Source organism: Dendrobium catenatum, unplaced genomic scaffold (genome assembly GCF_001605985.2).
Source record: "Dendrobium catenatum unplaced genomic scaffold, ASM160598v2 fragScaff_scaffold_659, whole genome shotgun sequence".
NCBI lineage: Eukaryota > Viridiplantae > Streptophyta > Magnoliopsida > Asparagales > Orchidaceae > Dendrobium > Dendrobium catenatum.
Window position 1 is genome coordinate 697,700 of NW_021319121.1, and position 13,388 is coordinate 711,087.

The following is a 13,388-nucleotide window of genomic DNA, read 5'->3' on the forward strand; positions in this document are numbered from 1 at the left end:
ACTAAAAACTCTCATCTATTTTTCCTATTGTATATTATTGGATTAAGATGTGAATATTATTTGTTAGTTTGTAAGAATATTTCTAACCCTAAATAATTTTAAAAAAATAATTATTACTCTACAACGTGTACAAATTTATGCTTTCACAATTTAATAATAAAAAAACTCTAAAGATATAACCATACATGTTAAGCATTAAATTTATGACTTCTAGGAGGAGGAAATCAAAGCTCTTGAATTGCATTTATTTTACTTTAAGTCAAATTGTATTTATTTTATTTTATCCATATTAAAATAACTCAAAATATCTCAAATGCATTATATTTCATTTTATATTATATTTTATTCTTTATTTTTTCCCAATAAATTAAACAGTCCCTAAAGTTTAAATGGTTCACTAACAAATTTTTAAATTGAATCATAAATATTTTTATGATGAGTACTTCACAAAATACTTTTTGTTCATCAAACAATAAAACCACCGTCAAGCTGAAAGGATTCCAGATATGATACGGGTTTTGACCATTGAGAAAAACGACGGTCAAATTCACAACAAAATCGTACATTATATGATGTAAATGATGTCAAAATAAGCTTATTTGTCATAAGCTCTGGAGACTACAAACGCACACAGCAGATGAATATTATTGATGGTTTGGAAAGAAGGTTCACAAACGAGAACTAAATTTGTTTTCAAGATACAACCAAATGAGATTGACCTTAGACAGCACGAATCACACAGTTAGATGGCTTCGAGAGCCTGGAAGATATCAACTTTCAGATCCTCGAATGCCTCGATTCCAAAACTAAACCTCACTAGATTGTCCTTGATCCCATACTTCACTCTATCCTCTTTGCTATCCCTAACCAAAAGGAAAAAAAATAAAAAAAAAATGTCAGCACCACTTGAAATCATAGTAATTAAGGTTTTGTTTGGGGCAACTTTCTTAAATTTTTTTTACTAGAAAGCTATTTTAAGAAGCAGACTTATAATATTAGGTCCGATCACCGGACATAAACTTGCGTCCGAATTCTGTGCTCTTTTCATGCGCTTTTGATGTATTTTTGCAAAAGGGCAGTTAATACACAATTTTAATTGCATATTAGCTGCTTTTTTGTTGATTATTTGTAAAAAATAAAGCAAAAACACAACAAATATCTCACTCATTGAGTATTTGTTACCATTTTGCTGCGTTTTTCAAATACTCAGTAAAAGGGAAGCAAAAAGACGGCAAAAGGACAGCTAATATGCAATTAAAATTATGTATTAGCTGTCCTTTTACAAAAATACATCAAAGCGCAATAAAAGCGCAGGAATCCGGATGCAAATTTAGGTCCGGTGACCGGACCTACTAATTTGCCTAGTTTGGGACGGCTTTCTTACTGCTTCTTAAAACAACTTTCTAGTACAACTTTTGTACTCAAAAGTTACTTTAAGAAGCAATGAGAAAGCCGTCCAAAATGAAGCCTAAGACGAATACTTTGCGGTGGAACCATACCAGTAAGACATGATAGCAGGCTGATCAACAATACTCTCAACACCACCAAAAGAAGGAGCGATGTATGGTATGTTTAAGGAATCAATGAACTTCTTAGTAGCGTGAAAGTCACCCTTAACCTGAACAAACAAATACAGCCTTTTACGCAGTTGCTTCAAAAGAATTAACATATGGCGATATATTTTAAAGGGATGATGGAACTTGCCTCAAAACTAACCACACCACCAAAGCCAGTCATTTGTCGCTTGGCGATGTGATGCTCCGGGTGACTGGGCAGCCCGGGATAATAAACCCTTACAATCTGCCAAAAACAATATATCCACCTTAGGAACAATAAAAACGTTGCAATCCATCTCTTTCATAACAGAATGATAGAAATAAGCATAAATAAAGCACTCAAAGGTATAGCTGGAAAATTTTCGAGCTCATTTGAGAGACCAAACAATTGTCGAATTTTGCATGCTTGTAGTCAAAACAATCATTTTACCAAAGCATCTGATAGCCCAAGATCACTTAATTCTAATACTATTAAGACGCTAAGATGTCTAAAAAATATTGTACAATCAAAGGAAATCAATTATGTCAAAATATACAAATTGAACCACGTTTATAAATGTCTTAATTCTATTGGCCTCAAATAAGAATCTAAAGGAGAAAATTATGGGAGTCGGAGAGTTCCAAAGTTTTGTTCGCCAATGCTGATGCTTGTCGTTGCCACCAAGAGTAAAATGCAACGTTACCACAAACGCCCATCTTTTTAGCCTACCATCTTCCGTTATATAAGAATAATAAAGTAAACCACTGATCATCGCTTGATGATAACTCGGCGCATGCCTTAGCTCCTACTTTCATAGTGTAAGTCATTTTCCCTATATCATATGTAGTATATTATGTTAATAGCTTCTCTACTTACAAGCAAGCTCATCATTTGTAAAATGCGAGTCACGCTAATATGGTTTCAGGTGTGTTGGACTCAGTGATTTTTTCTCTTTCTGAGTTTTTCACATTAAAATATTGTATATCCTATGATTTGCACTTTTATTTTAATTGTTTGTTTGAATCTATTCAATGGCCGGCAAGTTGAGATTTCTTTTTTTTTTTTTTGGGGGGGGGGGTTGGTGGCAACATCCTAGGCATGGTTGCAATACGACAACTCCTTCCCTCTACTTTTTGTTGATGGATCAGTTTTACAAGAAGCAAGTTTACACACCAAAGAAATGTGGGGAGGTGCAGAGATAGTTCCCAACTATACTCCCACTCCCTAAGTAGAGCCATTGTCTTAATTTCCAAAGGACGACAACAATCTAAAGACATCATTTTTACCATTGATTTGAGAAATGCCCAGCAGTTGTCGCATAACAATCAATGATCAATAGGCCGAAGTGGATTTGATTTGACATCTTCTACACAAATTAAAGCCAAAGAATAATATACTACAATAAACAACCATGCAGCAGCAGCAGCAGCAGCAGCAGCAACAACAACAAAGCAGCTTTTATCTCACTTCGTGGGGTATGATAAATAACCTATGATGGATAAAAAAATTCTTATTGCATTTCTCTTAACATTTTCTACCATAAGTTACATTCATGGGGCAACAACCCATTCTTAGTAGCCTAATTTCTTACCAAATTTCTAACAATCCTTCTCATTGCAAATTACAATTGATGAAAATAATAGCTATTGAAAATAATGCAGTTTAAAATAGACTCGAGTGATTCTCGCAAGCACAATGAATGGTAGAATATATAATAATAAAATGAATAGATAAATAAAGGGCTCAACCAAAAAAAGGGATAGGCCAAAGATAATTCGAATAAAAATTCTGCAAAAATAATTGTCATAAAAAGATTTAATATCTCATATAGATCTCAATACTAATGACTGAAGAATAATGATTACCAAATGAATACATGAACCTCCAAATAGTTAGATAAAGACTAATAATGATGATGATGTTAAGTCTAGAGAAAATATTCTCGATATAACTTCGAAACAGAGATGCAATTTACTTCAAAAAAAAAATCCAAGTCAATGAAAAAGCATCCCAATAGCTATTTAAAGAAAGAATAAAATAGATGAGAGAACACTTAAAATAATGTGTTAATGCATGAGCATTGATAAACCAACAAGTATACAAATATGAAATTATTTTTCTCGTCTTTTCTCTGCAATCAGCAATGTTGGATTTCGTGACAAGGAAATTCCCTAAAAAAAAGGTAAAAAATATCAAGAAAAAGAAGCAAAGTTTTACAGACCTTGGGATGCTCCTCTAAAACTTGGGCCATCCTCAGCGCTGTTTTATTCTGTTCCTGTACGCGAAGATGCAAAGTTTTCATGCCTCTAACGAACATAGCAGCCGCATCCTGAAGGGTTAAATTGTTAAAGAAACAGTCTATAATGATAAACAAAAAGTAACAAACTGTAATTCATCCATTTTGAAAAGAGAATAGGCAGAGGAAGGAAGAATAATGTTTGCATCACAATTTAATAAGTCAAAACGAAAAACAATCTCTGGACTTACAGGATTAAGAACACCACCAATAACATTATGATATAGGCGTATTTTGGAAACTAGATGATCTGAACCACTAATGCAACCACCAAGTACCTTCAAAGAAAATAATTTTGTTAAATTCAATATGATAATTTTAGTCAACAAAATAACGCAGAGTTATTCAATTAACTCACATCATTATGACCACCAATATACTTTGTTGCAGAATGAATAACTAAATCAGCACCCAACTCTAAGGCCTTTTGATTAACAGGTGGTGCAAAGGTTCCATCTATGCAAACCAGAGTTCCTCTGTCATGGCAAAGCTTTGAAACTAGCTCAATGTCGACGCATCTAAGGAAAGGATTAGTTGGAGACTCTGTGAAGAAAAGAGAAACCTGAACAAAAGAGAGGAGAGAGAGAGAGAGAGAGAGAGAGAGAGAGAGAGAGAGAGAGAGAGAGAGAGAGAGAGAGAGCATTAGCAGATTGCTAGATATATGCACATTTAAGATATTCAGAAGCATTGCAAGAAGAGATAAAGAAAAAAACAATAAAGAAAGTCATTTCGTATACTAACATTTTCTTGATCCAGTGCACTCTTTAATGCATTCATATCAGCAGGATCAATGATGGTAACCTGCAGTTTTAAGATATTCAGAAGCATTTCAAGAAGAGATAAAGTAAAATTCAGGTCCGATTCAGATTTTAGAGTGCACTTGAACATGCGACCAGTACAGCCTAATTTTTTAATGAATGTACTAGAAAAACAAAAATCCATAGATCACTATAACAGAAGGAAAGGGGGAAAAATACTTCAAGCATGATTCAAAACCTTTCACATTAAAACAATATAAAGAATGCGCCCTAAAACCCAACAGATTCAACATTCTAATATTAAGAAGGATCTATGAAAGTTCCAATGGTAAAACCCAGTGAAATGTAGGGAATGTCTCCATCCAAAGCTCTTATTCTAGTTGCTTGTTAATGGAAAAGGGATGGCAGCTATGATGCACGGACACGACAACGCGGATACGACACGACACAGACACAGGACACATCAATTATTGAAAATATAGGACACGGAAACGCGTTGGACACGGTTTAATTTTTATATTTTAAAAATAGTGTATAAAAGTTGAATAAGTATAATATTAAAAATAATTTAGAAATAATAAGTCATTTAATTAGAATTTGTGCTTAAAATGATTAATATTAGAATGTCGAGAGTTGGACGTCAATGCTATGCATATGGCATCGAGAAAGGAGACAACAATGCTGTCAAAATTCAAGCAGCGATGTTATGCAGTAAGTATCAGGAGTCAATATCAAGAGAGCATTTGCGTCGATGTTGAGAGGGCGTTGATCGTCGATATTAAGAAGACCTCAGACAAAGATGATTTGTCAAGTTGTATGTAAAACTTGTTAGCGTCAAGCATCAATGTCAAGACAGTGTCAGACTTTGATGTTGAGATGTTTTTAAAATGTCGATGTTGAGATGACATCGGGCATTATTGTAAAACCAAAGTCGCGACCCGTCAAAGGGAAATGAAAAAATGAGAATATTCGGTAAATGAGATATTGAGTGCGGGCGATTGATTTGGTGTTGTGGATAAGATATAAGAAATTTAATTTTTATATTTTAAATAAATAAAATTTTAAATACAAGAAATTATATTTAAAAAAAATATAAATATTTAAAACACGCGTGTCCAATTTGTATTTAATACTTTTTTAATCAGACACATTTACGGCATGCCTGACATGTGCTCGAGGCTTGTCGGGCGTGTGTCGTGTTAGATACGTATTGGACACTGCACGCTTCTTTGAGAAGAAGTGTCGGTGCATCATAGGATAGCAGAGTAGCTGTTCTAAGCGATCAGTCAGCTTGTGTGGGAAAGCAAGACCAATCACATCGTGAGGCTGTGCTCGTTAGTCAGCCTACCAAGGATGCAAAGCTGGATCTTCATGCCAAGACCCAGCAAGCATTGAGCACTTTCCAAAGTGCTCCATCAGTTCCGAAGTGAATAATTGCTTTTGGCGCAGGCAACCCTCTACCATCCAACCCATTAAATTTATCTTGTACAGCACCTCCTCTTCCCTGGACCCTTTGGGTAGTTTGAAGTAGGGACATCCAGATATCAACTCATTGATAACAACTTACCTGTGATATCATATATGTCTTCACTAGAAGTGAGCTTAGTTAGAGTGAGGAAAGGATTTTAGCATTTTGGAAGTTTCGTAGAAGCACCTATACAAATGAAACTTCATTGGGATCACATCCAAAGATTTTTGTTCAAGAATAGAGCGAATGATACAAATCTTGAAGTTTAATGAGCATACTAAGTTGTACTAAAGCAAACTTCACTATTAAATGAAAATAAAAAGGCCAAAATAACTATATTAAGCTTAAGTGTGTTGAGCAACAATGAACAGTCCCACCAAGCTAAGGATGCCAGTCAGCTCGAAAGATCCGTTATTAGATTATTTCAGACAAAAATCAAGTTGAAAAGAGCAAGATAAGGAAAAGAAAGAGAGGTAAAATGCAATGAACAGCTGAAGAAATAGAAAAAGGGTTGCTAATGAAGCTCATGAGATCTTAGCCATGAGGTTACTCCATGTAAGCTAAGCTATGATGCACCGACACGGACACAACGACACGGACACGACACGACGCAGGACATGGCAATTTTAAAAAATATAGGACACGGATGAAGCGTGGACACGGCATAATATTTTTTTTAATATAATATATAATAATTTTTAAAAATATAGGACACGGACACGGCGTGGACAGATAGCTCTTTTGAACCTTCACCTAATCCACCCCCGCCAGTAGCAGAGCTCATTTTGCTAAGAAACCAATCATATATAAGAAAACACCAAATTAAATTGATATGAAGTGAAATAAAAATATCCCAATAATAAGACAACATGAATACAACAATATACCAGTCTGTCGGGGGTCCAAGAGGGTGCTGCCCCCTGGCAGGGTTCGACCTGCCCGGTCAGGTTGCGGGGTCAAGGGGCAGCGCATGTACCTAGCAGTACCGAGCATGTACCAAGCGGTACCGAGCATGTACTGAGCGGTACCGAGCATGTACTGAGCGGTACCGAGCATCTACTGAGCGGTACCGAGCATGTATTGAGCGGTACCGAGCAGGTACTGAGCGGTACCGAGCAGGTACTGAGCGGTACCGAGCATGTACTGAGCGGTACCGAGCATGTACTGAGCGGTACCACATTTAATAACCGGACACGCGTGTCCGATTTTAATTTTAATTTTTTTAATTGCGACACTCCAATGCCGTGTCGGACACGTGTTCATGCAGTGTCCGACGCGTGTCCGTGTCCGACACGTGTCCGACACTGCATACCCTCTCTAAGTGCTGTGTCGGTGCATCATAGAAGCTAAGTGTACCAATCAGGATTGAACAATCACAGCCGCCAGATTACTCTAGAAAAAGAAAGGGTTTAAAAGAGCAAGCCAAGGGCAATGAAGAAAATTAGAGTTTATTGAAGCAATTGAAGAAAAAAGTTAGAAAGATCATAGCTGTCAGATTACTCTAATAGCATTGAAATTAGTTCAAACACAAGCTGCATAAATATCTATGCCAACTTGATTAAGGGCTTAATCTGAGACTGATCAAGGACTAATAAAAGTTTTAAGAATGATGATTAGGCAACAATCAAAAGCCTATCTAACATCAAACATCAAACATAATGCCTCAGTATAAGACATAGGTTGTTGAAATCAAAGCGATGAAACGTTGAAACTTCTTGTTGTAACTTGATGGTGCATAAATATAAGCACAGATTGTGGGATTATTGAGGCAGCGTCAAAACTAGTTAAAACTTTAAGAGATAAATTATTCGCAGATGGTGAGAATGACATTAACTGACAGTTTGATAAGGAAATCAATTTAGGCATAATACATTAGATCCTAATCAATGGCGAATGGGTTAACAAAGCAAAACCAAACTCCTTTATTAACCATATGAACGGCACTCAAGATTTGCTCAACCCATATGTTATGATAAAAGGTCAATGGGAAAAATGGCCACATGAAATGATATTAAGGATCATTAAACTACAGAGGGGGTTAAATGAATTAACCCGAATAACTTGTTGAATTAAATTGATTAAATCAACCAATGGCCTAACTCATTGCAGCTATTCAATAATTTCCCTTAACACAGCACGATAATCAAATATCCAGCATGGACATGATGATGAAGATCAAATATGTGAACACAATGGAGAGTTGAATTTACATCCCTTACTTACATGGACGACCACCTCATTCAAATTACAAGTTTGTGATGATGAAGAAGAATAATTAAGACAACATTCAATCAAGTACCATTCAACATAGATTTTCCCCTCTCTTCACCATGAAAAAAGATGTGCTCCTAAGCGGCATCACTCCCTTTCCTAAAGAAGCTTGGTTGTCCACCACATATGATGAAGTCAAAATGTGATTATTGAAGATTCACTTCAAATTCTATAAAAGTCATGATTTGCCCCTCTCCATGTTTGTAAGCAGCACTTAATGAAAATAACGTCAATCTCCTTCCACAAGAAGCATGGTCAAACATATAAAATAAAAAAAAATAATAATAAAATAAAAGAAGAAGCATGGTCAAACACTACATTATGAAGTTTTCAATACTTGTTTATTTTTTGTATCCAAGTTTCTTTTCTTTTATGTATTGTCGTCCGTCTTTGGTATTAGCCTATGTGATGCTTTATAAATACTAATGCTATTCAACCTTGAAGAGGATCATTGAAGAAAATTTGCTTTGATGCTTGGTTCAAGAACTTGTGTGAAGATTAGCTTGGTGATTTTTCTTGCTCCATTGAAGTCCTTCGGTGAGGCCTCCAAAGCTCCTTGTGATTCTTGAAGTTATTTGATGAGACTTCAAAGCATCAAAGTACTCCTCTTCTTTCTATTACAATTCATACGATTCCTTCCCCTTCATAATCTATCAGCCACCTTGGGTTCATAACCTTTTGTCCGACTGCAACCATCCCAATATCCCATCCATCTATAAAATATTCCACACAATAATATAAAATCATCCTACCATCCAAAAGCCATAAATCCTTACCACTAATCTTTTTTCAAAAGGAGGCACAACAATGGCAATAAAAGGTCTCAAATCCCTCTGTATGGCAACCAGCATAGCTCAAATAACTGTCAAACAGCCGTCCCTCCATATCAAGCAGGTTGGAATTGGGGGTTCAAAATGAAGGAAATCAAGAAGGCATATATATGTATATATCCGGTAAAAACATGACATCAAGTTAGCAAGCATGATAAAGGTATGAAGGGTCAGTTTGAGTTTGATGCTATTGTTATTTTGAGAACTGAATTTGATTTTATCATAGGATCAAAGCATTTTCAAAACATTTATAGAAATCATGTGACGGTGATGAGAACAACAAGATGGTGTCATCAAATGGATGCTTGAGAAGATGATTCTATTAGATATAATTGAACATAAGTTTTAAACTTGAACACTACCATATTTTGTCAAGTGTCATCTTATTATTTAAGTGTCATCTTATTTTAAATAATAAATCAAGATCAATTTATATAAACATCTGTCAAATTATAATGTCAAATTATAATGCTAACATAAACCATTGGATCCGCTTTATATTTAAATTTATTATAGCTTAAATTTAAGCTCATAACATGTACGAGCCATTTGTATCAGCCATCGAAGTGCTGCCAGCATCAAAGAAGAAAAAATTATCAGGAATTGTTGATGATACTTAAGAACCCCTCAAATAATCTATTGTTAGTTATGTGTGGAATATGATTGTGTTGATTAATCAGGTCGTACTATTGCCTCGGACCTCAGTACAATTTGTCGTGCTCGTTGGGGGGGTCCTCCCCCTGCTTGGGTTCTGGTGCTTTGCATGCGTAAATTTTTTTCTCCGTACAACTCTCCGGTGTTGTGTACCTGAGCACCCCCCGACGTTGCATTCCAAAGCGTCTTGGCATTACAAAGTTTGCTAGGAGAAACGTCAAAAAGCAGAACGTCACAACGCTCTAGATTTAACGCCGCAACATCATGATAACAGAGATTTGAATGTCGCAGCGCTCCAAATTGGCGCCACAACGCTACGAGGCGAACTGGACAGTTTTTTCTTTCTCTTTTGTTTTGAGTGTAAGAATGGTGTAAGAGAGAAGAGAAGCAATGAGAGAGTGAGAAAGAAGAGAGATATGTACTTATTTCTCCCAATTTACAATAGTAGATTCTTTGGTGTGGTGTGTTTTGGTGTGGCTCCGTGATTTTTTTTTTCTGATTTCAGGTTTTTTCACGTTAAATCCTGGTGTCATTTACTTTCCGCCGCATTTCTTATTTTCTTATTTGTTTCGTTGCGGTGTTTACTTCCATCCCCAACATCTATGCTTCACTAAACTTGACTCTTTGAAACATATGTTTATTGATGTTTGAAGAGCTTTGTGCACTGCAATTTTGTCCAAAAAATGCATATAGATTAAATTTTTTCTTAAAATTTCATCAGATCATAGGTGCATGCCCAGATCTCTCTCTTGCAGTTCCAAAAACATGTCCTTGCCCCAGACGGGGAACAATACAAATACAAGGGAAGCAATTAGACATATTTGCCAAGCCTGTCTTCTTCTTTTTCCACTATAACTAATCTATTGTTTTGATACTTCCCCTACTTTGAAATTTAAGAAGTTATGAATCATACGAATCTTATGCATAGCAAATACAGAACATATAGTCAGGTTTAGTGAATAAATAACCAACAAAGCATACACTATCACACAAAATAAGCCAACAGTTCATCAGTTCATGCAAACAATTCCTAGTCTAGGAAGTGGCTAGGTGCCAATGAAAACTTTCATAGAATTTAATAAAAGAAAAACAAAAAAGAACATTTCTCTCCAAGATTCTGCATAACAATGCTATGACATTCAAACACAGAGAGATTACTCAAAGTAAATTTTCATAAATAGCTAAAGCAAAGGATAGCTCCAAGGCAAGTCAATTAAGCATGTAAATTACCGTAATACCCAGCTTTGGAAGTTCTTTCTCAATGAACATTCTGGTCTTTCGGTAGCAATCAGTGGTAGTGATAATATGCCCTTTAGCAGGAACCAATGCCATAATCAAAGCCACACTCGCATACATCCCAGATGACACAAACAGGGTTGACTCTGCTCGTTCTAGTGCACTGCCATGTGGATACCATGTGGATACCAAATGAAACCAAAGAGTGTCAAGGAAAAAGAAAAAAATGATTTCTCGTACTTGTGCAGTAATATAATTCTGTGATGAGAATTAAACACTGAAACTAGAGAATGCATCGGCAAGCACCTCATTTTCTCCTCCAATGACTTTGTGGTAGGGTTCCCATAGCGGCCGTATTCATAACTGGCATATCTTCCCTCCTAAAAAATGGTCAAAAATTGAGCCAGTTGCATATAGCAGAGAAAAGCACCCATTTTTAAATAGAAAGAAAATCAGGGGATGAGAACAAAGATTAAGAAAAGAAAATTATTTAGCATATTAATTGTAGACCTTGAAGTCAATCAACTCATCGGAGTTCTTGAACCAGTAGGCGGAAGTTCTAACAAGCGGGGTTGTAATAGAATCCGTTACCAAGCCACGGCCGTATCTTTCACCTGCGGAGACACAATTAAAGATGAAGTTCCAAAAAAGGCATTTAAACCAACCTTATAGCAGTGGTATCCCATAAAACTCTTCTAAAAGTCCCTAATTATTCCAATTTTTTAAAAAATAATAGTAAATTAAAACTTAGTGATCACAAGAAAACGCCAACTAGTCAAATTAATACAATTAATAATTAACCTAGTTAGCGTAAGTAAAACAAATTTAGCCGTAACTTCAGCAATTAATAATTCTTACTAAATCCCCAGTGAAGCTAATTTTTATTAATCCCTATTTATAATCCTAACTAACCAATTATGCATAAACGAATGTAATCCATTTTAGTGAACGCAATGCATAATTAATATACAGATATTTAATCATTAATTAAATTCAAATTAATCACTCAATGCAAGTAAAAACTATTTAATCATTTTATCGTTGATTAATCAAAATTTAAATTAAAGAATAAAAATCTGTATTGTGGGGATAATTAATGAATTATTATTCATCATAAGTAATCGATTACAACTCAACTCGATCCTTAACTAGAAGCCAAACAATTCTTTAAAATTCAACAAATTGACAAACAAATATTTCAGAAAAAGAAAAATCATCTGAATCTTTGAATGAGAAGATTAGAGGACCACACAAATTTTGGATTTATCCAATTTTACTTAAACCATATAACCCTTTAATTTAATTGACGATCAGACCATTTTTCAGAAAATAAGCTATCTCGAATAAATGCAACCGAAAGGGAAGTAGTTTGTCACCGGCATGAACAGTAAGGCTCTGATCGGAGCCAAATAAAGCAGAGACAGCAGACGTAGGGACAGCGTTCGGAGCCTCATCCTCGGAGGGCAGGACATCAGAATCATGTTTGATAGACTCAGTCACCTCCTCCTCTTCCGGGAGAACAACAGCCGCAGCGGCGAAAGAGGCGGCGGACACCGAAGATTCAAAAGGGGGCTGGTCATTAGACCACGAAGCCGCCACGATCTGGGCCACACCGATGTTGCTGCAGTTCCGACGAGCCTTATTGCTAAGTTGGCGAACGAAGTTGGGAGGAAAGCGCAGGATGAGGCCGAAACGACCGCCTACGAATGCAACACGGCGGCCGAGGAAGACAGACCTTCTTCCAAAAGCCGTCTTCTCGGCTCCGTCACTGGATCCATTGTGCCCTGCTGAAGGGGGGCAACAATCCGAGGAGGAGCTGTAGAGTCTTGTCCTGGATACCCGAAGAGGGAAGTGCTGGGCGCAGGGGGCAGATGTCGCAGCCATAATCTTCAAAGAGCTTCAATCAATGCCAAAAGATCAAACAATAAGCAATTCGAAATAACAACAAATTGCCACAAAGTAAATTCGCGTGCATCCGAATATGGAAATTAACTAAATTAAGTCCCCCCGACCCGCCCCTACAAGCAAAAGCTCCCAGGGCAAGGTGGGGCAACGTTTAACAGATCGAAGCTATAAATCACCAAAACCAATAAAGATCTAAGTGATCAAAAATAGAGAGGATGAACCTGGAAAGGAATACTCAAACCCTGTATTCTTCTCCTCGATCTGGATTTCCGTCACCAACGGGGTTCAAGAAAAGGAGAAACAGAGGAAAGACGGATGGATGGCCTTTGCTGACTGATACCTAAAATCGGTCGCGACGCGTCCGGTGAGGCAAAAGCTAAAAACCGAAGAGGTAAATAAATAAGGGATAATGCGCCCCAAAAACAAAAACAAAA

General features: G+C 36.4%; 1 protein-coding gene across 2 annotated transcripts; it reads right to left on the reverse strand.

Moving 5' to 3' along the window:
- Positions 1-544: 544 nt before the first annotated feature.
- Positions 545-13,388, reverse strand: LOC110094736 (cystathionine gamma-synthase 1, chloroplastic). Of its 2 annotated transcripts, none has more exons than XM_020820037.2 (12): positions 13,196-13,388; positions 12,426-12,946; positions 11,560-11,663; positions 11,356-11,429; positions 11,044-11,212; positions 4,574-4,633; positions 4,191-4,394; positions 4,024-4,110; positions 3,758-3,865; positions 1,705-1,800; positions 1,500-1,618; positions 545-863 (listed from the first exon to the last, which is right to left on the reverse strand). In XM_020820037.2, the coding sequence occupies exons 2-12, from the start codon at positions 12,931-12,933 to the stop codon at positions 743-745; spliced, it is 1,650 nt and encodes a 549-aa protein (XP_020675696.1). In that variant the 5' UTR covers positions 12,934-12,946; positions 13,196-13,388; the 3' UTR covers positions 545-742. The 2 variants fall into 2 exon arrangements, with proteins under 2 accessions (XP_020675696.1, XP_020675695.1); XM_020820036.2 differs by having other exon boundaries at positions 13,176-13,387.

Coding starts and splice junctions, on each gene's coding strand:
- LOC110094736 (XM_020820037.2), bottom strand. CDS start 12,933: ATGGCTGCGACATCTGCCCCCTGCGCCCAGCACTTCCCTCTTCGGGTA. Junction 1,619..1,704: donor GTGGTGTGGTTAGTTTTGAG/GCAAGTTCCATC, acceptor TTGTTTGTTCAG/GTTAAGGGTGACTTTCACGC. Junction 864..1,499: donor CCTGCTATCATGTCTTACTG/GTATGGTTCCAC, acceptor CCTTTTGGTTAG/GGATAGCAAAGAGGATAGAG.